Raw genomic sequence first — 27,411 nt, 5'->3', positions numbered from 1 at the left:
CATAGGCGATGTTTAAAAAATTCTACAGGTTGCATGTTTTGCAGAGGAGGTATAGGGCTAGAATTATTGCTCTCACTCTAAAGATTGTAGCGATACCTCACATGTGTGATTTAAACACTGTTTTCATAGTGGGCGTTGCTCACGTATGCTTTCGCTTCTGCACGCTAGCTTGGTGGGACTGGGCACATAAAACATACTTTTATTCCTAGTACAAGGAATGTAAACATTGTAATAGAAAAAAAGCATGACAGGACCTCTTGAATATGAGATTGGGGGTCAAAAAGAGCTCAGATCTCATATTTACACTAAAATGCAGAAAAAAAAAAAATGTAATTTAAAAAAAAGTGCAAATTCTCCTACCTGAACGCTCAGCACTGGAGAAACTGCAGTTTATCACTGACCGTGGTATACAGATTAGTCAAAAAGGAATATACTGGCAATATTTTAATGTAAAAAGAAGGTTTATAAGCTGTGGGCACTGTGGGGGGGGGGGGGGGGGGGGTAGATGAACCAAGTCAAGTATGGTGGTGGGAGGGTCATGGTCTGGGGCTGCATGAGTGCTGCCGGCACTGGGGAGCTACAGATCATTGAGGGAACCATGAATGCCAACATGTACTGTGACATACTGAAGCAGAGCATGATCCCCTCCCTTCGGAGACTGGGCGCAGGGAAGTATTCCAACATAACGACCCCAAACACACCTCCAAGATGACCACTGCCTTGCTGAAGAAGCTGAGGGTAAAGGGGATGGACTGGCCAAGCATGTCTCCAGACCTAAACCCTATTGAGCATCTGTGGGGCATCCTCAAATGGAAGGTGGAGGAGCGCAAGGTCTCTAACATCCACCAGCTCCGTGATGTAATCATGGAGGAGTGGAAGAGGACTTTAGTGGCAACCTGTGAAGCTCTAGTGAACTCCATGCCCAAGAGGGTTAAGGCAATGCTGGAAAATAATGGTGGACACACAAAATATTGACATTTTGGGCCCAATTTGGAGATTTTTACTTAGGGGTGTACTCACTTTTGTTGCCAGCGATTTAGACATTAATGGCTGTGTGTTGAGGTTTTTTTGAGGGGACAATAAATTTACACTGTTATACAAGCTGTACACTCACTACTTTACATTGTAGCAAAGTGTCATATCTTCAGTGTTGTCACATGAAAAGGTATAATAAAATATTTACAAACATGTGAGGGGTGTACTCTCTTTTGTGAGATACTGTACATCTTTCTTACATAGGTTAGTAATTATAGGTGTTAAGAGGGGGATACAGAACAGTTTTAAGAGTGGCCAGTATGTAGATATCCTACATCAGGGCAGATTTGCTGAGCTGGATGCAGAGTGACCCCATGCTGTACAATAAGGAGAGGATAAGGAGAGGATGGGATTGGTTCTAATAAACAGACCATCAGCTCTCATCTTTCCTTGTGGACTTCCCCCTCTAGTGGTCAGTAGTTGTGTTGCGTTCGGTTAAACCTATAACTGAACATAAAACATTTTTCATACTAAGACCAAATTTAGCAACATTAGTTAACTTGACAACAACGCTGACTAATTTGCCTTGCTAAGATTTTTTTACACTGCTGTGAATTGACATTTAAAGCTTTTGTTCAATTATTATTTTTTTTTTATAAATACCCTTCTAAGATTTATTATTATTATAGGCTGACAAATGAGGAAAAAAAGGAAGCAATGGGGTTGATTTGCTAAAGGAAAAAAGACTGCACACTTTGCAAGTGCAGTTACTCCAGGGCTTAGTAAATAAGGTGAAATTCTGTTGTCTTGCATCAGCCAATCATGTGCAACAAGAATGCTGTTTTTAAAATTTTCCTTGCATGTGATTTGGTATTTCTGACCAAGTTAACCACTTAAGCCCCAGACCATTTTGCAGACCAAAGACCAGAGCACTTTGCGATTCGGCACGGCATCGCTGACAATTGCGCGGTCGTGCGACGTGGCTCCTAAAAAAAATTGACGTCCTTTTTTTCCCACAAATAGAGATTTCTTTTGGTGGTATTTGATCACCTCTGCGGTTTTTATTTTTTGCGCTATAAACAAAAAAATAGCAGCAATTTTGAAGAAAACACATTTTTTTTTACATTTTGCTATAATAAATATACCCCAAAAATATATTTAAAAAAAACGATTTTTTCCTCAGTTTAGGCCGATACGTATTCTTCTACATATTTTTGGTAAAAAAATGGCAATAAGCAATTATTGATTGGTTTGCGCAAAAGTTATAGCGTTTACAAAATAGTTTTATGGTATTTTTATTAATATTTTTTTTTTTACTAGTAATGGCAGTGAACATCGATTTTTATTGTGACTGCTACATTATGGCGGACACATCAGACATTTTTGACACATTTTTGGGACCATTGTCATTTATACAGCAATCACTGCTATACAAATGCACTGATTTCTGTGTAAATTACACTGGCAGTGAAGGGGTTAACCACTAGGTGGCAGTGTAGGGGTTAAGTGAGCCCTGGGGAGTGTTTCTAACTGTGGGGGGGGCTGTGTATGACACTGTCACTAGGCAGAATGTGAAGATGCTTGTTTACATTAGCATCTTCCCGTTCTTCCTTCCCGTGACACAATCGTGGGTATCTGGGGGACCCGCAATCAGACTCACGCAAACAATGGCATGCCATCAAATTTAGAGGGACGTACCTGTACGCCCATTTGCCTGTCCATGCCATTCTGCTGACGTATATCGGCATGTGCCGGTCGGCATGTGGCTAAGCTCTGGGGCAACTACACTTACACAATTCACAGTCTGTTTGCCTTTAGTAAATCAACCCCCTTATTTTGCTTTTTTTTTTCTAACTTTATTTGTTAATTGAGAGGCATATCACCACTGACAGTTCGACAGTGGCAGGATCGCTAACAAACCACTTACCTTTTTTAACCACTTGCCAATCGCTGCATGCCGATATACGTTGGCACAATGTGGCAGCAGTGGACAAATGTGCGTACCTGTACGTCCGTTTTAATTGGCAGGGCTAGCAGGCACGCGCCCCCGGCGTACAGCATGACCATGCCCACCGGTCCCACGGACCCGATGTCTGCCGGTATCCCACAATCATGTCACAGAGCCACAGAACAGGGAGATGCCTATGTAAACAAGGCATTTCCCCATTCTGCCTAGTGACATGACAGGTTTCTACTGCTCCCTGTCATCGGGAGTAATGATCACTGTTATGTTAGTCTGTAATGTCTGTAATGCTGATCCTCCGGCCCAAATGCTGTAGAACATATATGTAAATATAGAGTTCTTACTTTGCTTGCTGGAGACCTCGTCCACACCAGTCACTGGAAACATAGTGAAGCAAGACACATAGAACAATTGTTATTCAGATCTCTATGTACTGTCTAAGATGTAAGATTTGGTTTGACCTTGAAGATGTTGCATATGACAATATGCATTGAAATAGTGCTTTCTATAGAAATGCGCTGGGACAAAAAGAAAGCCAGCGGGTGATTCAGGTGAAAATGCCCACTCAAATCTAAATAATATTCTATATGACAAAGAGTGTGTTAACACTCCACTAAACGATTAAATTCAGGTGTTTCCAGTGAAGGGCACTGTTAATGTTTCACCATACAAAGACCTCTTAAATATAGCACCCGCCTGACCCCCACAGGCATATTAGGACCCCCAGAGATAGTTTGGGCTATTATTTCAACGCAGGGCTGAGTCCAAGGTGAAAAGTAGGGGATGTAAGATATTGGGCACCAATCACTTTGATCAAAAGGAGAGAGGGTTTAGGCCTCCAGATATCCAGAGTACAGTTCTGCACAGATTGTACAATCCACTTCCAGATTTTTAGAATATGTGCCTTTAAGCCTACTCTGGCATTTCTGTAATTTAGCAGTACCTTGGCTGATAAGCAGAGGGCTCTATCCATTCTCCAAGCAAGTTACCAGTCCTCTGAGAGGCTCCAAGCTGCTCACAGCTATCTAGGACACCTACCCTGGCAGAGATCCTTTTCCCTAGTACTCCAGCTTGAGTATAGCTTTCACCATTCCAGGCAGGACAGCTCCAGACCTTGACATAGGCTTGACCTTCAAACACTTATAGCCCTCCCAAAGAAGCAGGCCTGACCGATGCCACTCCAACCCAGTCCTAAGCCTGGATGTAAACAATAATTTTCTAAAGGTTAACCCAAATATTTATCTTTCCCTAGCATGCACCACTGGTAACAGATCTCATAGTGGGTGGCCAGAGAAGGACACAAATCTTCAGGCCCCAGATCCATTGGGGTTGATTTACTAAAGGCAAATAGACTGTGCACTTTGTAAAGTGCAGTTGCACTCTGTGAGGGCAGATGCTCCAGACAAGCCTGGGACAAGGGGTTGAGCAGGAGGGGTGGCTGCCCTGGGCACTGTGGTATCATGTGAAATGGAGGGGGTGGTGCCACGAGGAGAATGGGGAGTAGGAGATTTGTGCTGGGTGAGGGCATGGAGGAAGAGGTTTTCTGCTAGGAAGAGAGTTTTGGGGTGTTTGTGCTAGAAGAGGTGATATGGTAGAGGAGGAAGGAGATTTGTGCTAGGAGGGGGCATTTTGGGGAGGGGGGTGGGACTTTGTGCCATTAGCGATGATTGGGGGTATTTGTACTAGGAGGGGAAATTTGTAGAGGGGGGATTTGTGCTGGGAGAGGGGATTTGGAGTGGGGGTGTACTTTGGGAAAGGGGGAATTGAGGAGTAGACGATTTGTGCTAGGAGGAGTGTTTTTGGGGGGGGGGGGGGTTATGTGTGCTGGGGGACTTGAGGAGAAAGAGGGTGTGAGCTAGGAAGGGGATGGGGGGTAAAGATTTGTACTGGGAGGGGGATTCCATAGGGGAGTGGATTTGTGGAGGAATTTATGCTTAGGGGGTAAGCATGCAAATTAGAGCTCAATTATCTTTTCTGGGGGGGGGGGGGGCGAGGTTTGCTAACACATAATGCTCATATATCTTAGGGGGGGGGGGGTTTGGCATGTAACACTAGCGGGTTACAGCTAGACAGTACTAAATTTAATATACTCTCCTGCTTAAAGCGGAGTTTCACCGTGCTCATTTGTCTCCCCCCCCCCGCCCCCCCCCCCCCGTACCACATATTTGGCACTTTTTCAGGGGAGTGGGTACCTGTCTTTGAACAGGAGACTGGGCTGTGGTGAATTATGTCAGCAGTGCATGTGCAGTAAGGACCAGGCATGAAGCGGATTCCCTTACCGGCAATGGCGGCGGCAGCACCCGACAGCTGATGGAAACATCAGCTGCGGTGCCGACATCGCTGGACACCAGGACAGGTAAGTGTCCTATTATTAGCTGCTGGCTAAACATATTGCATGGGTGGGTGGACCTCCTCTTTAAGACCCCTTTCACACATATTCAGGCGCTTTTGGGCTAAAAATAGCGCCTGTAAAGTACCTGAAAAACGCCTCCCCTGCTGCCCCAGTGTGAAAGCGCGTTAGGAAAAGTCCTGCAAGCAGCATCTTTCGGCCCCTGCCATTGGAATCAATAGACACAGCTGCCGAAGTGCCTGCAAAACGCTTTGGCAGCTGCGCTTTTCAGGCCCTTTCAAACACTTTATTCGGCCCCTAGAGGGGGTTAAAAGTGCCTCACTAGTGGCCGAAAAGCGCCACCATTACAGCGGTAATCCGCAAACCTCCCCCCAGCCCCAGTGTGAAAGTAGCTTAACCACTTGACGCCCAAGCTACGTCATATGACGTCGTGGGCTTTGTGGTGGTATATCTGAATGATGCCTGAGGTTACAGACATCATTCAGATATCGGCATTTTCAGCCGGCGATTCCCTGCACCATAAGAACAATCATAGCGGTGATGTTATGACGTCACACCCGGCCTCTGCATTCAAATTAACGGCACCGCTTTGGCTGGGAAGCCAGGATCGCTTTTTTTTATTTTAGGCTTCCCAGCCTAGAGGTGAGATGTGGGGTCTTATTGTGGGGTCTTACTGACCCCATATCTCACTGTAAATAGGTCCAATCGTGCCATATTCCTAATACAAGGGATGTTTACATTCCTTGAAATAGGAATAAAAGTAATACAATTTTTTTTTTAAAGTGTCAAACTAAAAAAATAAAAATAAAATTAACAATAATAAAAAAAAATATTAAAGCGCCCCTGTCCCCGTGAGCTCGTACGCAGAAGCGAACGCATACGTAAGTCCCGCCCACATATGAAAATGGTGTGCAATTTTGAAGCGCGACATGTTGGATATCTATTTACTACTTACTTTTTTTTTTTAAAGCATGAAACTGTTTTTTTTTCTGAAAAAGACGTGTTCAAAAAATTGCTGCGCAAATACTGTGCAACAACCGCCATTGTATTCTCTAGGGTCTTTGCTAAAAAAAACATATATAATGTTTGGGGGTTCTATGTAATTTTCTAGCAAAAAAATTATGAATTTTACATGTAGAAGAGAAATGTCAGAATTGGCCTGGGTGCGAAGTGGTTAAGGCAGAGTGGTGGCTACATAGACAATTGTGCACCATTATGGTAACTGTTTGGGAAAGATCCTTTCCTGTTCCAGCATTACTGTGCCATAGTGTAGAAAACTTTCACCATAAAAACGTGGTTTGACAAGTGGTGGGAAGGAACTAAAATGTCTTTCACAGAGCCCTGACCTCAATCCTACTTGATAACTGAAATTAATTTCAACACCTAGGGGTTGATTTACTAAAGGCAAATAGACTGTGCACTTTGCAAAGTTGCTCCAGAGCTTAGTAAATGATGTAAAGCTTAATTTTGCAAAGAATACCAAATCATGTGCAAGAAAAATATTGATATGGGTGATGAAAGTCAGCAGAGCTTCTGCTCATTTACTAAGCCTAGGAGCAACTGCACTTGCACTCTATTTTACTTACTAAATCAACCCTGACTGTGATCGAGGACTAGTTTTCCAACATCAGTACCTGACCTGACAAATGCTCTTTAGACTGAATGGAGATAATGGAGATAAATCCCTACAGACACTTAAAAATGTTGTGGAAAGCTTTGCAGGATGAGTGGAGGCCCTTATAGCCACAAATCGAGGGGCAATGGAATGTCCAATGTGCTCATAAAGCTATGATGGCTGGGTGTTCATAAACTTTTGGCCATATATAGTGATGGACGAACTTCCGACGGGACGTTTCGCGAACGCGAAACGCGAACGGGCACAAACGTTCGCGAAAACGACCGTTCGCCGCGGGCTCCATTGACTTCAATGGGAGGCGAATTTCGCAAACCTTTAGGTCGAATTTGCGGCCACGGGGTAATTATTAGGGGGTAGCACGTAGTCCCACCACCTGGACAATAGCATAATACATGTATGAGGTGAATTTGGGATCGATAACTACAAGCATTTTTTTTTTATTTGGGAAATTGTTCTGACAATTCAGGACTATGGAGCTAATGAAGGCAATGGAGGAGAGGGAAGGTCAGGGACCAGGGTAGGCAAACAAGAGGGTGCAGGAGATACAGAGCACTGACAGCAGCACCGTAATACAGAGCACTGACATCAGCACCGTGACATACAGCGCTGACAGCAGCTCCGTGACATACAGCGCTGACAGCAGCTCCGTGACATACAGCGCTGACAGCAGCTCCGTGACATACAGCGCTGACAGCAGCTCCGTGACATACAGCGCTGACAGCAGCTCCGTGACATACAGCGCTGACAGCAGCACCGTGACATACAGCGCTGACAGCAGCTCCGTGACATACAGCGCTGACAGCAGCTCCGTGACATACAGCGCTGACAGCAGCTCCGTGACATACAGCACTGACAGCAGCTCCGTGACATACAGCGCTGACAGCAGCTCCGTGACATACAGCGCTGACAGCAGCACCGTGACATACAGCGCTGACAGCAGCTCCGTGACATACAGCGCTGACAGCAGCTCCGTGACATACAGCGCTGACAGCAGCTCCGTGACATACAGCACTGACAGCAGCTCCGTGACATACAGCGCTGACAGCAGCTCCGTGACATACAGCGCTGACAGCAGCACCGTGACATACAGCGCTGACAGCAGCTCCGTGACATACAGCGCTGACAGCAGCACCGTGACATACAGCGCTGACAGCAGCTCCGTGACATACAGCGCTGACAGCAGCTCCGTGACATACAGCGCTGACAGCAGCACCGTGACATACAGCGCTGACAGCAGCTCCGTGACATACAGCGCTGACAGCAGCTCCGTGACATACAGCGCTGACAGCAGCTCCGTGACATACAGCGCTGACAGCAGCTCCGTGACATACAGCGCTGACAGCAGCTCCGTGACATACAGCGCTGACAGCAGCACCGTGACATACAGCGCTGACAGCAGCTCCGTGACATACAGCGCTGACAGCAGCTCCGTGACATACAGCGCTGACAGCAGCTCCGTGACATACAGCGCTGACAGCAGCTCCGTGACATACAGCGCTGACAGCAGCTCCGTGACATACAGCGCTGACAGCAGCACCGTGACATACAGCGCTGACAGCAGCTCCGTGACATACAGCGCTGACAGCAGCTCCGTGACATACAGCGCTGACAGCAGCTCCGTGACATACAGCGCTGACAGCAGCTCCGTGACATACAGCGCTGACAGCAGCTCCGTGACATACAGCGCTGACAGCAGCTCCGTGACATACAGCGCTGACAGCAGCTCCGTGACATACAGCGCTGACAGCAGCACCGTAAGCAGCCCCAGGAGGAAGTCAGCACAGCACAGGGATGGTGTGATCCCCTCATAATAAGAACCCCCAGGAGGAAGTCAGCACAGCACAGGGATGGTGTGATCCCCTCATAATAAGAACCCCCAGGAGGAAGTCAGCACAGCACAGGGATGGTGGGAGCCCCTCATAATAAGAACACCCAGGAGGAAGTCAGCACAGCACAGGGATGGTGGGAACCCCTCATAATAAGCAGCCCCAGTAGAAATATGACACCGCTCAACCTCTTCAAAGAGGAGGGTAGGGGCATATAGTACGGTGTGCTTTTTTGGGTCAGGGAAGTGAGCCAAATGAATTAAGAAGGTCTGTGTGCTTGATTCCAAAAATTGTTTATAGACATATACATGGTCTACTGATCACATGTGTTGAATTCCTCCGAGATCCATGCCTCATTCATTTTTAGAAATGTGAGGTAGTTAACACTGTGGTGAGCTAGGCGAGTACGCTTATCGGTCACAATCCCCCCTGCTGCGCTGAACGTCCTTTCGGACAGGACACTGGATGAGGGGCAAGCCAACAGTTCGATTGCAAATTGGGCAAGCTCTGGCCAGAGGTCAAGCCTGCCCACCCAGTAGTCTAGGGGTTCATCACTCCTCAGAGCGTCCACATCGGCCGTTAACCCAATGTAGTCGGACACCTGACGGTCTAGGCGTTCCCTGATGCTGGATCCGGATGACACCTGTCGATGGGTCGGCTGAAAGAATGACCTCATATCCGAAGTCACCAACACATCTTCAAACCGGCCTCTTCTTGCAGGCGCTGTTGGATTGGTACCCGCAAATCCTTCTCTGGGAGTGGGAATTGCTCCTCTGCCAGCGCACGCAAAAGCAGAATGCAGCATTTCTCGAAGCAAGGCCTGGAAGTGCTGCATTCTGACAGCCCTCTGCGACGGCGGTAACATTTCCGCCATTTTGTGTTTGTACCGGGGGTCTAAGTACGTTGCCACCCAGTACTGGTCCTTGACCCTCATGCTTTTTATACGGGGGTCCCTATTAAAACACTGGAGCATGAAGGCCCCCATTTGCACTAAAGTGGAAGCGGTGTGGTGGCCTGGCTCCTGCTCATCATCCAGGATAATGTCGTCCTCTTCATTCTCCTCTCCCCATCCTCGCACAACAGGGATCCCAGAAAGGTTTAAAGCATGCTCTTCTTGCTCCTGCTCATCCGCCCCGGCACCATCCTCCTCTGACTCCTCATCAGACTCCTGTTGTTGACTTGTCTCAGATAGAGTAGCCCCCCCTGGGAATTCATCCAGCATTGCGACTTCCTCATCTTCCCGCTCCTGCTCCTCCACAGCCTGATCAATGACACGACGCAATGCACGCTCCAGAAAGAAGGCATAAGGTACCATGTCACTGATGGCGCCATGGCTGCGACTGACCAGTTTGGTGATCTCCTCAAATGGCCGCAGAAGTCTGCATGTGTCGCGCATGAGCAGCCACTGGCGCGGTGAAAAAAAACCCAGCTCCCCAGAACCGTTTCTTTCGCAGAGTTCATACAGGTAGACGTTAACTGCACGTTTCTGCTGGAGCAGCCTATCAAGCATATAGAAGGTTGAGTTCCATCGCGTCGGGCAATCGCAAATAAGACGTCTGACCGGCAGATGGTGTCGCCGCTGAATGTCAGCAAGGCGAGCCATGGCCGTGTAAGATCTTCTGAAATGGGCCGAGATTTTCCTTGCCTGCCGCAAGATGTCCTGGACCCCAGGGTATTTGACAAGGAATCGCTGCACGACCAAGTTTAAGACGTGTGCCATGCACGGCACGTGCGTGATTTTGCCCTGTTTCAATGCGCTAAGCAGATTGGCACCGTTGTCACACACCACTTTACCAACTGTCAAATTGAGCGGTGTTAGCCACTCATCTGCCTGTGAACGCAAAGCTGAAAGGAGTGCCGGGCCAGTGTGGCTCTTTGCTTCCAGGCACAACAGACGCAGCACGGCATGGCAACGTCTCACCTGGCATGTGGAATAGGTTCTGGGGAGCTTGGGCGGTGCAGTGGAAGAGACGCTAGCAGCGGAAAAGGAGGAGGCAGCTGAGGAGGAGAGGGAGGAGGATGGAGTAGGAGGAGGAGAAGAAGAGTCAGGCCTGCATGCAATCCGTGGCGGTAAAACCAAATCTACACGGGTGCCACGGGTTACATGCTTGACGGCCGTCAGAAGGTTCACCCAGTGGGCAGTAAAACTGATATACCTTCCCTGCCCGTGTTTGCTAGACCACGTGTCTGTGGTCAGATGTATCTTGGCACCGACACTGTGTGCCAGAGATACATTCACTTGCCGCTGAACATGGCCATATAGCTCTGGGATGCCCTTCTCTGAGAAATACTTCCTTCCTGGGACCTTCCATTGTGGTGTTCCAATGGCCACAAATTTGCGAAAGGCCTCCGAGTCCACCAGTTTATATGGCAGTAGTTGGCGGGCTATGAGTTCTGACAAGCCAGCCGCCAACCGTTGGGCAAGAGGGTTATCCGGCGTCATCATTTTTTTACGCTCAAACATTAGGCCCACGGAAGCCTGCCTTTTTGCAGAAAAATGTGAGCTTGGCGTGATGGAAGGTGGAGTGGAGGACAATTGTGAGGAGAGAGGAGAAGGAGAAGTAGAAGACGAGGCTGGACGGTGAGAGCCTGCAGTGTGGCTTTGTGTGTTCCGTTGCTCCCACTGGGCTCGGTGATGGCTGCTCATGTGCCTTCTTAAGGCGGTCGTCCCTAGGTGAGTATTGGGCTTACCGCGACTAACGCGTTGACTGCAAAGATTGCAGATGGCAACGCTATTGTCAGCAGCGGACACGTTAAAAAAAGCCCACACTGCGGAGCCATGTGCCGGTGTCCTGGGAGCGCCAGATGTGACCGTACATGGTCGATGACTCGCTCCTGATACATTTGCAGTCTGCTTTGTCCCTGCTGTGCAATGTAAGTCATTGCTGCTTCTCCTCCCTATCTGCTGGTCCATATCTCCCTCTGAACTCCCCTCCTCTTCCTCTCTTGTGGGCACCCACGTGACATCACTAGACACGTCATCATCAACGTCACCTTCCCCACCGCTATAAGTAGAGTAGGCAGCAACACCGGGGACCAACCTCCTCCTTGGGCTGATCTGGGTACTGGCGTCAGACTGCTGAGTAGCGCTTGTTGCTACCTCCTCTTCCTGATCCAATACCAAGAGTGGCTGCGCATCAGAAATGTCCTCTTGATATGGATCGGAAAATAATTCCAGTGACTCAAGCGGAAGGTATGTGGTGGTGGTGGTGGTGGTCGTGTTGTTGGTGGTAGTGTCTTTGGGGGTGCACATAGCAGAGAGTGAAGAAGAGGGTGCAGATCGAGAGGATGAGGAGGGTGCAGAAGAATAAGGCTGAGTGAGCCACTCAACCAAGTCTGGTGCGTCCTTTAAAGTAATTGAACGCACCTTCTGCAACTTCCCACTTTGGCTCAAGGCTGTTGCTCCTGCCCTACCCCTACCACCCCTGCGGAAGGGCCTGCCTCTTCCTCTGCCTGTCATTTTTTAAATCACCCTGTGACAAAACTCTTAGTCCCTATACCGCTGAAGGACTGCTGCAGTATAGGGCAGCGGTCAGCAGTAGTGCACGTCAACCCTATGTATTGTGGACCGATAGCGGTCCTTACAGAACAGCAGACTGTACTGCACTCAGGCCTATGTACCGTAGCACCCTATACCAAGTTACCAGTCCTTATAAAAACTTTTGTGGACCAAGCAGGTTGTGTGTTAGTGATTAGCAGACTGTACGTCAGTCCCTATACCAATGAAGGACTGCTGCAGTATAGGGCAGCGGTCAGCAGTAGTGCACGGCAACCCTATGTATTGTGGACCGATAGCGGTCCTTACAGAACAGCAGACTGTACTGCACTCAGGCCTATGTACCGTAGCACCCTATACCAAGTTACCAGTCCTTATAAGAACTTTTGTGGACCAAGCAGGTTGTGTGTTAGTGATTAGCAGACTGTACGTCAGTCCCTATACCAATGAAGGACTGCTGCAGTATAGGGCAGCGGTCAGCAGTAGTGCACGGCAACCCTATGTATTGTGGACCGATAGCGGTCCTTACAGAACAGCAGACTGTACTGCACTCAGGCCTATGTACCGTAGCACCCTATACCAAGTTACCAGTCCTTATAAAAACTTTTGTGGACCAAGCAGGTTGTGTGTTAGTGATTAGCAGACTGTACGTCAGTCCCTATACCAATGAAGGACTGCTGCAGTATAGGGCAGCGGTCAGCAGTAGTGCACGGCAACCCTATGTATTGTGGACCGATAGCGGTCCTTACAGAACAGCAGACTGTACTGCACTCAGGCCTATGTACCGTAGCACCCTATACCAAGTTACCAGTCCTTATAAGAACTTTTGTGGACCAAGCAGGTTGTGTGTTAGTGATTAGCAGACTGTACGTCAGTCCCTATACCAATGAAGGACTGCTGCAGTATAGGGCAGCGGTCAGCAGTAGTGCACGGCAACCCTATGTATTGTGGACCGATAGCGGTCCTTACAGAACAGCAGACTGTAACGCACTCAGGCCTATGTACCGTAGCACCCTATACCAAGTTACCAGTCCTTATAAGAACTTTTGTGGACCAAGCAGGTTGTGTGTTAGTGATTAGCAGACTGTACGTCAGTCCCTATACCAATGAAGGACTGCTGCAGTATAGGGCAGCGGTCAGCAGTAGTGCACGGCAACCCTATGTATTGTGGACCGATAGCGGTCCTTACAGAACAGCAGACTGTACTGCACTCAGGCCTATGTACCGTAGCACCCTATACCAAGTTACCAGTCCTTATAAGAACTTTTGTGGACCAAGCAGGTTGTGTGTTAGTGATTAGCAGACTGTACGTCAGTCCCTATACCAATGAAGGACTGCTGCAGTATAGGGCAGCGGTCAGCAGTAGTGCACGGCAACCCTATGTATTGTGGACCGATAGCGGTCCTTACAGAACAGCAGACTGTAACGCACTCAGGCCTATGTACCGTAGCACCCTATACCAAGTTACCAGTCCTTATAAGAACTTTTGTGGACCAAGCAGGTTGTGTGTTAGTGATTAGCAGACTGTACGTCAGTCCCTATACCAATGAAGGACTGCTGCAGTATAGGGCAGCGGTCAGCAGTAGTGCACGGCAACCCTATGTATTGTGGACCGATAGCGGTCCTTACAGAACAGCAGACTGTACTGCACTCAGGCCTATGTACCGTAGCACCCTATACCAAGTTACCAGTCCTTATAAGAACTTTTGTGGACCAAGCAGGTTGTGTGTTAGTGTTTAGCAGACTGTGCGTCAGTCCCTATACCGCTGAAGGACTGCTGCAGTATAGGGCAGCGGTCAGCAGTAGTGCACGGCAACCCTATGTATTGTGGACCGATAGCGGTCCTTACAGAACAGCAGACTGTAACGCACTCAGGCCTATGTACCGTAGCACCCTATACCAAGTTACCAGTCCTTATAAGAACTTTTGTGGACCAAGCAGGTTGTGTGTTAGTGATTAGCAGACTGTACGTCAGTCCCTATACCAATGAAGGACTGCTGCAGTATAGGGCAGCGGTCAGCAGTAGTGCACGGCAACCCTATGTATTGTGGACCGATAGCGGTCCTTACAGAACAGCAGACTGTACTGCACTCAGGCCTATGTACCGTAGCACCCTATACCAAGTTACCAGTCCTTATAAGAACTTTTGTGGACCAAGCAGGTTGTGTGTTAGTGATTAGCAGACTGTACGTCAGTCCCTATACCAATGAAGGACTGCTGCAGTATAGGGCAGCGGTCAGCAGTAGTGCACGGCAACCCTATGTATTGTGGACCGATAGCGGTCCTTACAGAACAGCAGACTGTAACGCACTCAGGCCTATGTACCGTAGCACCCTATACCAAGTTACCAGTCCTTATAAGAACTTTTGTGGACCAAGCAGGTTGTGTGTTAGTGATTAGCAGACTGTACGTCAGTCCCTATACCAATGAAGGACTGCTGCAGTATAGGGCAGCGGTCAGCAGTAGTGCACGGCAACCCTATGTATTGTGGACCGATAGCGGTCCTTACAGAACAGCAGACTGTACTGCACTCAGGCCTATGTACCGTAGCACCCTATACCAAGTTACCAGTCCTTATAAGAACTTTTGTGGACCAAGCAGGTTGTGTGTTAGTGATTAGCAGACTGTACGTCAGTCCCTATACCAATGAAGGACTGCTGCAGTATAGGGCAGCGGTCAGCAGTAGTGCACGGCAACCCTATGTATTGTGGACCGATAGCGGTCCTTACAGAACAGCAGACTGTAACGCACTCAGGCCTATGTACCGTAGCACCCTATACCAAGTTACCAGTCCTTATAAGAACTTTTGTGGACCAAGCAGGTTGTGTGTTAGTGATTAGCAGACTGTACGTCAGTCCCTATACCAATGAAGGACTGCTGCAGTATAGGGCAGCGGTCAGCAGTAGTGCACGGCAACCCTATGTATTGTGGACCGATAGCGGTCCTTACAGAACAGCAGACTGTACTGCACTCAGGCCTATGTACCGTAGCACCCTATACCAAGTTACCAGTCCTTATAAGAACTTTTGTGGACCAAGCAGGTTGTGTGTTAGTGTTTAGCAGACTGTGCGTCAGTCCCTATACCGCTGAAGGACTGCTGCAGTATAGGGCAGCGGTCAGCAGTAGTGCACGGCAACCCTATGTATTGTGGACCGATAGCGGTCCTTACAGAACAGCAGACTGTAACGCACTCAGGCCTATGTACCGTAGCACCCTATACCAAGTTACCAGTCCTTATAAGAACTTTTGTGGACCAAGCAGGTTGTGTGTTAGTGATTAGCAGACTGTACGTCAGTCCCTATACCAATGAAGGACTGCTGCAGTATAGGGCAGCGGTCAGCAGTAGTGCACGGCAACCCTATGTATTGTGGACCGATAGCGGTCCTTACAGAACAGCAGACTGTACTGCACTCAGGCCTATGTACCGTAGCACCCTATACCAAGTTACCAGTCCTTATAAGAACTTTTGTGGACCAAGCAGGTTGTGTGTTAGTGATTAGCAGACTGTACGTCAGTCCCTATACCAATGAAGGACTGCTGCAGTATAGGGCAGCGGTCAGCAGTAGTGCACGGCAACCCTATGTATTGTGGACCGATAGCGGTCCTTACAGAACAGCAGACTGTAACGCACTCAGGCCTATGTACCGTAGCACCCTATACCAAGTTACCAGTCCTTATAAGAACTTTTGTGGACCAAGCAGGTTGTGTGTTAGTGATTAGCAGACTGTACGTCAGTCCCTATACCAATGAAGGACTGCTGCAGTATAGGGCAGCGGTCAGCAGTAGTGCACGGCAACCCTATGTATTGTGGACCGATAGCGGTCCTTACAGAACAGCAGACTGTACTGCACTCAGGCCTATGTACCGTAGCACCCTATACCAAGTTACCAGTCCTTATAAGAACTTTTGTGGACCAAGCAGGTTGTGTGTTAGTGATTAGCAGACTGTACGTCAGTCCCTATACCAATGAAGGACTGCTGCAGTATAGGGCAGCGGTCAGCAGTAGTGCACGGCAACCCTATGTATTGTGGACCGATAGCGGTCCTTACAGAACAGCAGACTGTAACGCACTCAGGCCTATGTACCGTAGCACCCTATACCAAGTTACCAGTCCTTATAAGAACTTTTGTGGACCAAGCAGGTTGTGTGTTAGTGATTAGCAGACTGTACGTCAGTCCCTATACCAATGAAGGACTGCTGCAGTATAGGGCAGCGGTCAGCAGTAGTGCACGGCAACCCTATGTATTGTGGACCGATAGCGGTCCTTACAGAACAGCAGACTGTACTGCACTCAGGCCTATGTACCGTAGCACCCTATACCAAGTTACCAGTCCTTATAAGAACTTTTGTGGACCAAGCAGGTTGTGTGTTAGTGATTAGCAGACTGTACGTCAGTCCCTATACCAATGAAGGACTGCTGCAGTATAGGGCAGCGGTCAGCAGTAGTGCACGGCAACCCTATGTATTGTGGACCGATAGCGGTCCTTACAGAACAGCAGACTGTAACGCACTCAGGCCTATGTACCGTAGCACCCTATACCAAGTTACCAGTCCTTATAAGAACTTTTGTGGACCAAGCAGGTTGTGTGTTAGTGATTAGCAGACTGTACGTCAGTCCCTATACCAATGAAGGACTGCTGCAGTATAGGGCAGCGGTCAGCAGTAGTGCACGGCAACCCTATGTATTGTGGACCGATAGCGGTCCTTACAGAACAGCAGACTGTACTGCACTCAGGCCTATGTACCGTAGCACCCTATACCAAGTTACCAGTCCTTATAAGAACTTTTGTGGACCAAGCAGGTTGTGTGTTAGTGATTAGCAGACTGTACGTCAGTCCCTATACCAATGAAGGACTGCTGCAGTATAGGGCAGCGGTCAGCAGTAGTGCACGGCAACCCTATGTATTGTGGACCGATAGCGGTCCTTACAGAACAGCAGACTGTAACGCACTCAGGCCTATGTACCGTAGCACCCTATACCAAGTTACCAGTCCTTATAAGAACTTTTGTGGACCAAGCAGGTTGTGTGTTAGTGATTAGCAGACTGTACGTCAGTCCCTATACCAATGAAGGACTGCTGCAGTATAGGGCAGCGGTCAGCAGTAGTGCACGGCAACCCTATGTATTGTGGACCGATAGCGGTCCTTACAGAACAGCAGACTGTACTGCACTCAGGCCTATGTACCGTAGCACCCTATACCAAGTTACCAGTCCTTATAAGAACTTTTGTGGACCAAGCAGGTTGTGTGTTAGTGTTTAGCAGACTGTGCGTCAGTCCCTATACCGCTGAAGGACTGCTGCAGTATAGGGCAGCGGTCAGCAGTAGTGCACGGCAACCCTATGTATTGTGGACCGATAGCGGTCCTTACAGAACAGCAGACTGTAACGCACTCAGGCCTATGTACCGTAGCACCCTATACCAAGTTACCAGTCCTTATAAGAACTTTTGTGGACCAAGCAGGTTGTGTGTTAGTGATTAGCAGACTGTACGTCAGTCCCTATACCAATGAAGGACTGCTGCAGTATAGGGCAGCGGTCAGCAGTAGTGCACGGCAACCCTATGTATTGTGGACCGATAGCGGTCCTTACAGAACAGCAGACTGTACTGCACTCAGGCCTATGTACCGTAGCACCCTATACCAAGTTACCAGTCCTTATAAGAACTTTTGTGGACCAAGCAGGTTGTGTGTTAGTGATTAGCAGACTGTACGTCAGTCCCTATACCAATGAAGGACTGCTGCAGTATAGGGCAGCGGTCAGCAGTAGTGCACGGCAACCCTATGTATTGTGGACCGATAGCGGTCCTTACAGAACAGCAGACTGTAACGCACTCAGGCCTATGTACCGTAGCACCCTATACCAAGTTACCAGTCCTTATAAGAACTTTTGTGGACCAAGCAGGTTGTGTGTTAGTGATTAGCAGACTGTACGTCAGTCCCTATACCAATGAAGGACTGCTGCAGTATAGGGCAGCGGTCAGCAGTAGTGCACGGCAACCCTATGTATTGTGGACCGATAGCGGTCCTTACAGAACAGCAGACTGTACTGCACTCAGGCCTATGTACCGTAGCACCCTATACCAAGTTACCAGTCCTTATAAGAACTTTTGTGGACCAAGCAGGTTGTGTGTTAGTGATTAGCAGACTGTACGTCAGTCCCTATACCAATGAAGGACTGCTGCAGTATAGGGCAGCGGTCAGCAGTAGTGCACGGCAACCCTATGTATTGTGGACCGATAGCGGTCCTTACAGAACAGCAGACTGTAACGCACTCAGGCCTATGTACCGTAGCACCCTATACCAAGTTACCAGTCCTTATAAGAACTTTTGTGGACCAAGCAGGTTGTGTGTTAGTGATTAGCAGACTGTACGTCAGTCCCTATACCAATGAAGGACTGCTGCAGTATAGGGCAGCGGTCAGCAGTAGTGCACGGCAACCCTATGTATTGTGGACCGATAGCGGTCCTTACAGAACAGCAGACTGTAACGCACTCAGGCCTATGTACCGTAGCACCCTATACCAAGTTACCAGTCCTTATAAGAACTTTTGTGGACCAAGCAGGTTGTGTGTTAGTGATTAGCAGACTGTACGTCAGTCCCTATACCAATGAAGGACTGCTGCAGTATAGGGCAGCGGTCAGCAGTAGTGCACGGCAACCCTATGTATTGTGGACCGATAGCGGTCCTTACAGAACAGCAGACTGTACTGCACTCAGGCCTATGTACCGTAGCACCCTATACCAAGTTACCAGTCCTTATAAGAACTTTTGTGGACCAAGCAGGTTGTGTGTTAGTGTTTAGCAGACTGTGCGTCAGTCCCTATACCGCTGAAGGACTGCTGCAGTATAGGGCAGCGGTCAGCAGTAGTGCACGGCAACCCTATGTATTGTGGACCGATAGCGGTCCTTACAGAACAGCAGACTGTACTGCACTCAGGCCTATGTACCGTAGCACCCTATACCAAGTTACCAGTCCTTATAAGAACTTTTGTGGACCAAGCAGGTTGTGTGTTAGTGATTAGCAGACTGTACGTCAGTCCCTATACCAATGAAGGACTGCTGCAGTATAGGGCAGCGGTCAGCAGTAGTGCACGGCAACCCTATGTATTGTGGACCGATAGCGGTCCTTACAGAACAGCAGACTGTAACGCACTCAGGCCTATGTACCGTAGCACCCTATACCAAGTTACCAGTCCTTATAAGAACTTTTGTGGACCAAGCAGGTTGTGTGTTAGTGATTAGCAGACTGTACGTCAGTCCCTATACCAATGAAGGACTGCTGCAGTATAGGGCAGCGGTCAGCAGTAGTGCACGGCAACCCTATGTATTGTGGACCGATAGCGGTCCTTACAGAACAGCAGACTGTAACGCACTCAGGCCTATGTACCGTAGCACCCTATACCAAGTTACCAGTCCTTATAAGAACTTTTGTGGACCAAGCAGGTTGTGTGTTAGTGTTTAGCAGACTGTGCGTCAGTCCCTATACCGCTGAAGGACTGCTGCAGTATAGGGCAGCGGTCAGCAGTAGTGCACGGCAACCCTATGTATTGTGGACCGATAGCGGTCCTTACAGAACAGCAGACTGTAACGCACTCAGGCCTATGTACCGTAGCACCCTATACCAAGTTACCAGTCCTTATAAGAACTTTTGTGGACCAAGCAGGTTGTGTGTTAGTGTTTAGCAGACTGTGCGTCAGTCCCTATACCGCTGAAGGACTGCTGCAGTATAGGGCAGCGGTCAGCAGTAGTGCACGGCAACCCTATGTATTGTGGACCGATAGCGGTCCTTACAGAACAGCAGACTGTAACGCACTCAGGCCTATGTACCGTAGCACCCTATACCAAGTTACCAGTCCTTATAAGAACTTTTGTGGACCAAGCAGGTTGTGTGTTAGTGATTAGCAGACTGTACGTCAGTCCCTATACCAATGAAGGACTGCTGCAGTATAGGGCAGCGGTCAGCAGTAGTGCACGGCAACCCTATGTATTGTGGACCGATAGCGGTCCTTACAGAACAGCAGACTGTAACGCACTCAGGCCTATGTACCGTAGCACCCTATACCAAGTTACCAGTCCTTATAAGAACTTTTGTGGACCAAGCAGGTTGTGTGTTAGTGATTAGCAGACTGTACGTCAGTCCCTATACCAATGAAGGACTGCTGCAGTATAGGGCAGCGGTCAGCAGTAGTGCACGGCAACCCTATGTATTGTGGACCGATAGCGGTCCTTACAGAACAGCAGACTGTACTGCACTCAGGCCTATGTACCGTAGCACCCTATACCAAGTTACCAGTCCTTATAAGAACTTTTGTGGACCAAGCAGGTTGTGTGTTAGTGTTTAGCAGACTGTGCGTCAGTCCCTATACCGCTGAAGGACTGCTGCAGTATAGGGCAGCGGTCAGCAGTAGTGCACGTCAACCCTATGTATTGTGGACCGATAGCGGTCCTTACAGAACAGCAGACTGTACTGCACTCAGGCCTATGTACCGTAGCACCCTATACCAAGTTACCAGTCCTTATAAGAACTTTTGTGGACCAAGCAGGTTGTGTGTTAGTGTTTAGCAGACTGTGCGTCAGTCCCTATACCGCTGAAGGACTGCTGCAGTATAGGGCAGCGGTCAGCAGTAGTGCACGGCAACCCTATGTATTGTGGACCGATAGCGGTCCTTACAGAACAGCAGACTGTACTGCACTCAGGCCTATGTACCGTAGCACCCTATACCAAGTTACCAGTCCTTATAAGAACTTTTGTGGACCAAGCAGGTTGTGTGTTAGTGATTAGCAGACTGTACGTCAGTCCCTATACCAATGAAGGACTGCTGCAGTATAGGGCAGCGGTCAGCAGTAGTGCACGGCAACCCTATGTATTGTGGACCGATAGCGGTCCTTACAGAACAGCAGACTGTACCGCACCCAAGCCTATGTACCGTAGCACCCTAGACAGACCAAGTTACCAGTCCTGATAAAGAGCTTTGTGGAACAAGTGAGTTGTGAATGATTAGCAGACTGCAGCAGAAGGGCAGCAGTCAAGTATAATATTCTTTCTATATTTGGAAGAAAGAATATTATACGTGTACAAGCCTATTACCGTACCACTGATACCAGTCCTGAAAAGAACCTTTGTGGAACTAATAGTAACAGCAAGTCTTTAAAATTATCCTCACTGCCTGACAACACTGCTTCCTGCCTGTCCCTATACAAATTGGCAAAAAAGAGTAGGCTGGAACGATTAGCTGGAACAGCTCTTTTGTGGACCTGATAGTAACAGCTAATGATGATGATGATGATGATGATGAAGAAAGACTAATCTGGCTGAGCTGTCCCTAAAATAGCAGCATACAGCGCTCTGTCCCTTTATCTAAACTGACAAAAGAAACTCAGGCTGCTGACCTAACACCTATACCAGTCCTGAAAAGAACTTTTGTGTACCAAATAGCTAGCGTTTTCTCTGTCCCTACTCCACACAGGATCCTTTCCCTACAGTGACAGAAGAAAGAATGTAAAATGGCCACCGGATCGGGTGTATTTATAGGTTAGGGGGAATGTCCAAGTGTCCATGAGCTGTCATGTCTCAATTGGTTGTCCTGTAACACATGATAAACGTGTCACGAAAGGTTAAAGTTCTTGTATACATTAAACACGTAAGTCCGCCGGGGCGAACGACGGAAAAAGGCGTTCGAACCCGAGGACGGCGAAAGTCGGAAATTCGCCGCGAAACGACCGCCGGGCGAACCGTTCGGCCATCACTAGCCATATACAGTTGTGTGAAAAAGTATTTGCCCCCTTTCTGATTTTTATTTTTTTTGCATATTTGTCACACTTAAATGACTCAGATCATCAAACAAATTTTATCATTACACAAAGATAACCCGCGTAAATACAAAATGCAGTTTTTAAATGATGGTTTCATTTATTAAGGCAAAAAAGCAGTCCAAACCTGCCTGGCTTTATGTGGAAAAAGTTATTACTTCCTGAACCTAATAACTGGTTGTGCCACCCTTGGTGGCAACAACTGCAATCAAGCATTTGCAATAACTGGCAATGAGTCTTTCACATTGCTGTGGAGCAATTTTGGCTCAATCTTCTTTGCAAAATTTTTAATTCAGCCACATTGGAGGGTTTTCCAGCATGAACGGCCTGTGTAAGGTCCTGATACAGCATCTCAATTGGATTTAAGTCCAGGCTTTGACTAGGCCACTTTAAAACTTTTGCTTTGTTTGAACCATTTGGAGGTGGACTTGCTGTTGTGTTTTGGATCATTGTCCTGCTGCATAACCCAAGTGCACTTGAGCCGAGATCACAAACTGATGGCCAGACATTGCCCTTTATGATTTTCTGGTAGAGCATTCATGGTTCCATCAATTATAGTAAGTTGTCCAGGTCCTGAAGCTGCAAAGCAGCCCCAGACCATCACGCTACCACCGCCATGTCTGACTGTTGGTATGATGTTCTTGTTATGAAATGCAGTATTAGTTTTATGCCAGATGTAACGGGGCGCACACCTTCCAAAAAGAAAATTTTTTGTCTCATCAGTCCACAGAATATTTGCCTAAAAGTCTTAGGGATAATCAAGAGTTTTTTTTTTGGTAAATGAGATGAGCCTTTGTGTTCTTTTTGGTCAGCAGTGGCTTTGGCCTTGGAACTCTCCAATGGATGTCATTTTTGCCCAGTCTCTTTCTTATTGTTGAATCATTAACACTGATCTTACCTGAAGCAAATGAGGCCTGCAGTTCTTTAGATGTTGTTCTGGGTTCTTTTATGACCTCCTTGATGAGTCTTTGTTGTGCTCTTGGAGTAATTTTTGTAGGCTGGCTAATCCTGGGAAGGTTCACCACTGTTCCAAGTTATCTCCATTTGTGGATAATGGCTCTCCCCATGGTTAACTGGAGTACCAAAGCCTTAGAAATGGCTTTGAAACCCTTCCTAGATTATTACATGTACATTACTTTGTTTCTAATCAGTTTTTGAACTTTTTTACATTGTGTGGCTTTTTGTAACGTAACTTTTGTTAACGTGCTTCACTTTGTCAGACAGCTTTTATTTATGTGATTTCTTGATTCATCAGGTCTGGTAGTAATCAGACCTGGGTGTGGCGAGTGAAATTTAACTCAGCTTTCCAAAAAATTGTGGTTAATCACCGTTCATTCATGAGTCAGCATGGGAAGGGGCAATTACTTTTTCACATAGGGCCAGGTAGGTTTGAACAGCTTTTTTTCCCTTAATAAATGAAATAATTTAAAAACTGCATCTTGGATTTACTCGGGTCATCTTGGTGTAATATAAAAATTTGTTTGATGATCTGTATCATTTAAGTGTGAGAAATATGCAAAAAATCAAAAAAATCAGGAAGGGGGCAAATACTTTTTCACACAACTGCATCAGTTTTTGGTAGAGTTGGTCTTTAAAAAAAAAGTCTTTACCCAGTGGCGTAACTAGAACCTTCAGGGCCCCGATGCAAGAAACCATGAAGGGCCCCCCCTGAACCCCAGCCAGGGCCCTTCCCTCTAAGTCCGGTGGTGGAACTCCAGGGCGTGGTCACAGGTATTCCCTTTGTGAGCCCTGTAGTTCCACCACTGGTATCAGTAGTTTTTTTTTTATTATTTTATTTTTAGGTGCCCCATTGGGGGACTGTCCCTAGGCAGGATGGGGTCCCCGTCCCCAGAAGAGATGAGGTCCTTTTCTCCAGGGCAGATGAAGTTACTGACCCCAGGTGAGAAGGGGTCCCTGTCCCCAGGGGAGGTGGGGGTCCCTGTCCCCACGTGAGAAGGGGTCCCTGTCCTCAGGGGGAGATGGAGGGGGTATGTAATGGTGTGTGGGGGATGGGGTCCTCTAACTCACCATGACCAAGGGGGGGCTGGCAGACAAGCCTGCAGTGTCCTCCGGGGAGCCGGCTCTCATAGGGCTGCACTGCATCTGTGTGCTTAAAGTTTGTTTACCAGGGGAGAAGTATGCAGTGCAGTGTGGGCGGGAATCGGGGTGGGCAGGACTCTGGCTGGGGAGAACAGACATCGGACTGAGCGGCAATGCATGGAGCAGGAGAGGGGTACTCTGAGGAGCCGGCTGAGGACACAGGTCATGCGGGTAATGCACAACTAAAGAGCAGCCATATGTAGAGGGGGCTGCATGGGCCCCCTGCATCACAGGGCCCGGTTGCGGTCGCAACTGCTGCACCCCCTATAGTTACGCCCCTGCCTTTACCACAACTGCGCCTAATTTCAGACACACAGCTAAAAATTACTGTGTTTTTTATTTTACAGATAACCTATAAGGAGCAATATAAAAAATCCAAGGGCAAGAGTGAGTTTGTGCCTGACACAGCAAAACTGAAAGCTGTAACAGACTTCATCTCAGAGGTAAGATAAATCTCTCCTTATTTGTATGAATGTTTGCCCTCCAGGCTAACCTCCTGCGTTCAGCGCTGGCTGCAAGCTTTGGCATTTGTGTCAGTAATTAAAGTGTATGTGAAGCCAAAAGCTTTTTTTTTGGTTTGCTTTTGGATGGAAAAGAAAATAGACCAGTTTTGATTGCTGTTTGTGTCCCTACTTGGTATATTTACGCGTTCACATGCTCTTCCCCTTTATGCTGCCGCTGAAGTGAGGTTGTTTACCTTTTCACAGGGAGCTGTCAGCTCTCTAGTAGCCACCCAATCACTTTTACATGCTGCCCCCATCCCTGACTTCCACGTATCTCAGGCTTCCCTGTCCCTCCTAGGTGGGTCACTCTAGAAGTTTATAGTCCAAAGTGAGGTTTTATTCCAAACATAATTTGGGTACAAGAACCAGCATGTTTTGGGGGCCACACATTTCCCCCTTCATTGGGGCTTATGGAATTGTGTGATATATTTGTACGGACAGTGGTTTATACTGTGAATGTGGTATGTTGCCAAAAAAAGGAACTCGGTAAAGTTCAGCAGCTGGTCTGTAACTATAAGTACCGTATTTATCGGGGTATACCACGCACCGGCGTATAACACGCACCCCAAGTTTAGGAGGGCATTTTAAGGAAAAAAGTTTTAGGAGGGAAGTTTAAGGGAAAAAGAACTTACATTTAAATGCCCGTCAATGCAGCCTTATCAGTGTGCATCTGCAGCCTTGTCCATCATTGCAGAATGATCAGCATCATTTGCAGCTTGCCCAGCGCTGTTTGCAGCTTTGCAGAGTGTCATTTGCAGCTTGCCAGTGTCATTTCCAGTTTGCCCAGCACCGTTTGCAGCCTTGCCCATGTTTAAATATCCCGCCGCCGAGACAGACCGAGCGAGCGCCGCCGAAAAAGACAGAGCGCCGCTGAAAAAGACCGAGCCGTCTGCTCGGCTCCGCTCGTAGTCCCGCCTCCCTTTTTCGGCAGCGCTCGCTCCAGAAACAGCAGGGAGGCGGGACTACGAGCGGAGCCGAGCAGACGGCTCGGTTTTTTTTTACAGCGGCGATCGGTCTTTTTCGGCGGCGATCGGTCTTTTTCGGCTGCACTCGGTCTTTTTCGGCGGTGCTCGGTCTTTTAGACTCACAGACAGTGGGGATCGGCGTATAACACGCACCCACGACTTTCCCCCGATTTTAAGGGGGAAAAAGTGCGTGTTATACGCCGATAAATACGTTAACTATTCTTACTTTGGACTCTAACATTCCAATGTGGCACTTCGATTTCAGATTAAATTGTTGTCTTTTCATCCCCGGGGTCTTCATGGTAGTTTCACAATGGAGAGAACAGCCTGTATGTCACTCAGGAACACTATAAGGACACTATCAGCATACCATTGATACAATAATCTTCTGGCACTTTAGCTTCACATACCAAAATCCTTTTCAGTGCCATTGATTTAATACTCTAATGCCACGCACACACGGATTTTCCGACGGGAAATGTTGGACGTGAGCTTGTTGGCTGAAAGTCCGACCGTGTGTACACTCCATCGAACATTTGCTGTTTGACTTTCCGCCAACAAATGTTGGCTAGCAGGTTCCCAAAACTTTGTTGTCGGAAAGTCCAATCGTGTGTACAAAAGTCTGTCACACAAAAGTTCACACATGCTCGGAATCAAGCAGAAGGAGCCACTTTTGAACTTCCATTTTCTCGGTTCGTCGTATGTGTTGTACATCACCGCGTTCCCACGTTCGTAATTGTTGCCCAACATTTGTGTGACCGTGTGTATGCAAGACAAGTTGGAGCCAACAACTTTTGAACAAAAATCTATGGTTTTGTTGCTGCAAAGTCTGATCGTGTGTATGCGGCATAAGCCTCCTGGATCGGTGTCAGAATAAGGAGCAGCATGGGATGGTACATCAGATGTGCAATAACAAGAATTATGACAAATAAATAAAATACACAGACACTATAAATTTGGTTCAAAGTGGCCAAAAGTCCATGATGCTTTATAAAGGGGCTACCCAAATAAATGATCAACTATAAAATTGTATTGAATACTTAAAATACATAAGCAATGGCCTAGCTAGCCAGCTCAGGCCGATAAATAACACAAAAAACAAACAAACATAAAAAGACCTTCCTTCTTTACTGCTCCTCCAGAATGAAATAACGGTCAGTAGCTCAATCTATGTATACGACAGGTAAGCACGTGGAGATTTGAGTTAAAAGTTGGGCCATCATAACCAATGAGAAGTTGCTAGGCAGAACTGCAAAAAAGCCCAACCAGTAAAAGGGACCCCTGTAACATCCAATGTGGTTCCTCTCTGTTAAAAGCAGTCACCATGAAAGGAGATGAGCAAACATCCAATCACTGATCTATCTCTGGTTGGTATGAACCCAGAAGCGATCAGCTCTGATCACTTCCTGGTTCGTAGCTGTCAATTTCTGGCCTCCCCGCAATCTGTGCCCCATCAGTTTCAAAAGAGTACATGGCTGTTATTAAAGGTCTAATATCACTGCAAGCATAGTCTCTTTAGTTCCCCAGGGTCCAACCCTGAATTTATTGGTTCTTTCAGAAGTACGTTGACAGGTCCATTTAAGTGATTGCATGGAGGCACATATATTCTCCCAATAAATCAGTTAATTGTGGCTTGGTGATACAGAGGAATGACAAACAAAATCCTCACAGCTGCACATGTGTGTACTTGTATGCTTTTCTGCTAATTTTCCACTTTATAAAATATCGATTTCAATATGTTCTCAAGTATAAGATCTTTATTCGTGCCTCAAATAAAGAAGACATTTGT

The 27,411-nt window shown here is 47.6% G+C and overlaps 1 protein-coding gene across 8 annotated transcripts in view; it reads left to right on the top strand.

The window, feature by feature from the left end:
* Nucleotides 1-27,411, top strand: part of NEBL (nebulette) — a 398,972-nt gene that overhangs the window by 237,831 nt on the left and 133,730 nt on the right. For 6 of the 8 annotated variants that reach the window (XM_077490939.1, XM_077490938.1, XM_077490937.1 and 3 more), the window contains one exon: nt 24,502-24,597. The exons of the other annotated variants lie outside the window; for them this stretch is intronic. Coding sequence is in view for 4 of the 6 variants with exons in the window: in XM_077490937.1 (XP_077347063.1) it covers nt 24,502-24,597 (96 nt within the window). In the remaining 2 variants the exon portion in view is untranslated. The remainder of the gene's footprint in view (nt 1-24,501; nt 24,598-27,411) is intronic. 8 annotated transcript variants of the gene reach the window in all.

This window comes from Lithobates pipiens, unplaced genomic scaffold (assembly GCF_037356315.1).
Source record: "Lithobates pipiens isolate NorthernLeopardFrog02 unplaced genomic scaffold, aLitPip1_a1.2 Scaffold_19, whole genome shotgun sequence".
Taxonomy (NCBI): domain Eukaryota; kingdom Metazoa; phylum Chordata; class Amphibia; order Anura; family Ranidae; genus Lithobates; species Lithobates pipiens.
The sequence above is the reverse complement of the archived record's forward strand: the minus strand, read 5'-3'. Positions and strand labels throughout refer to the sequence as shown.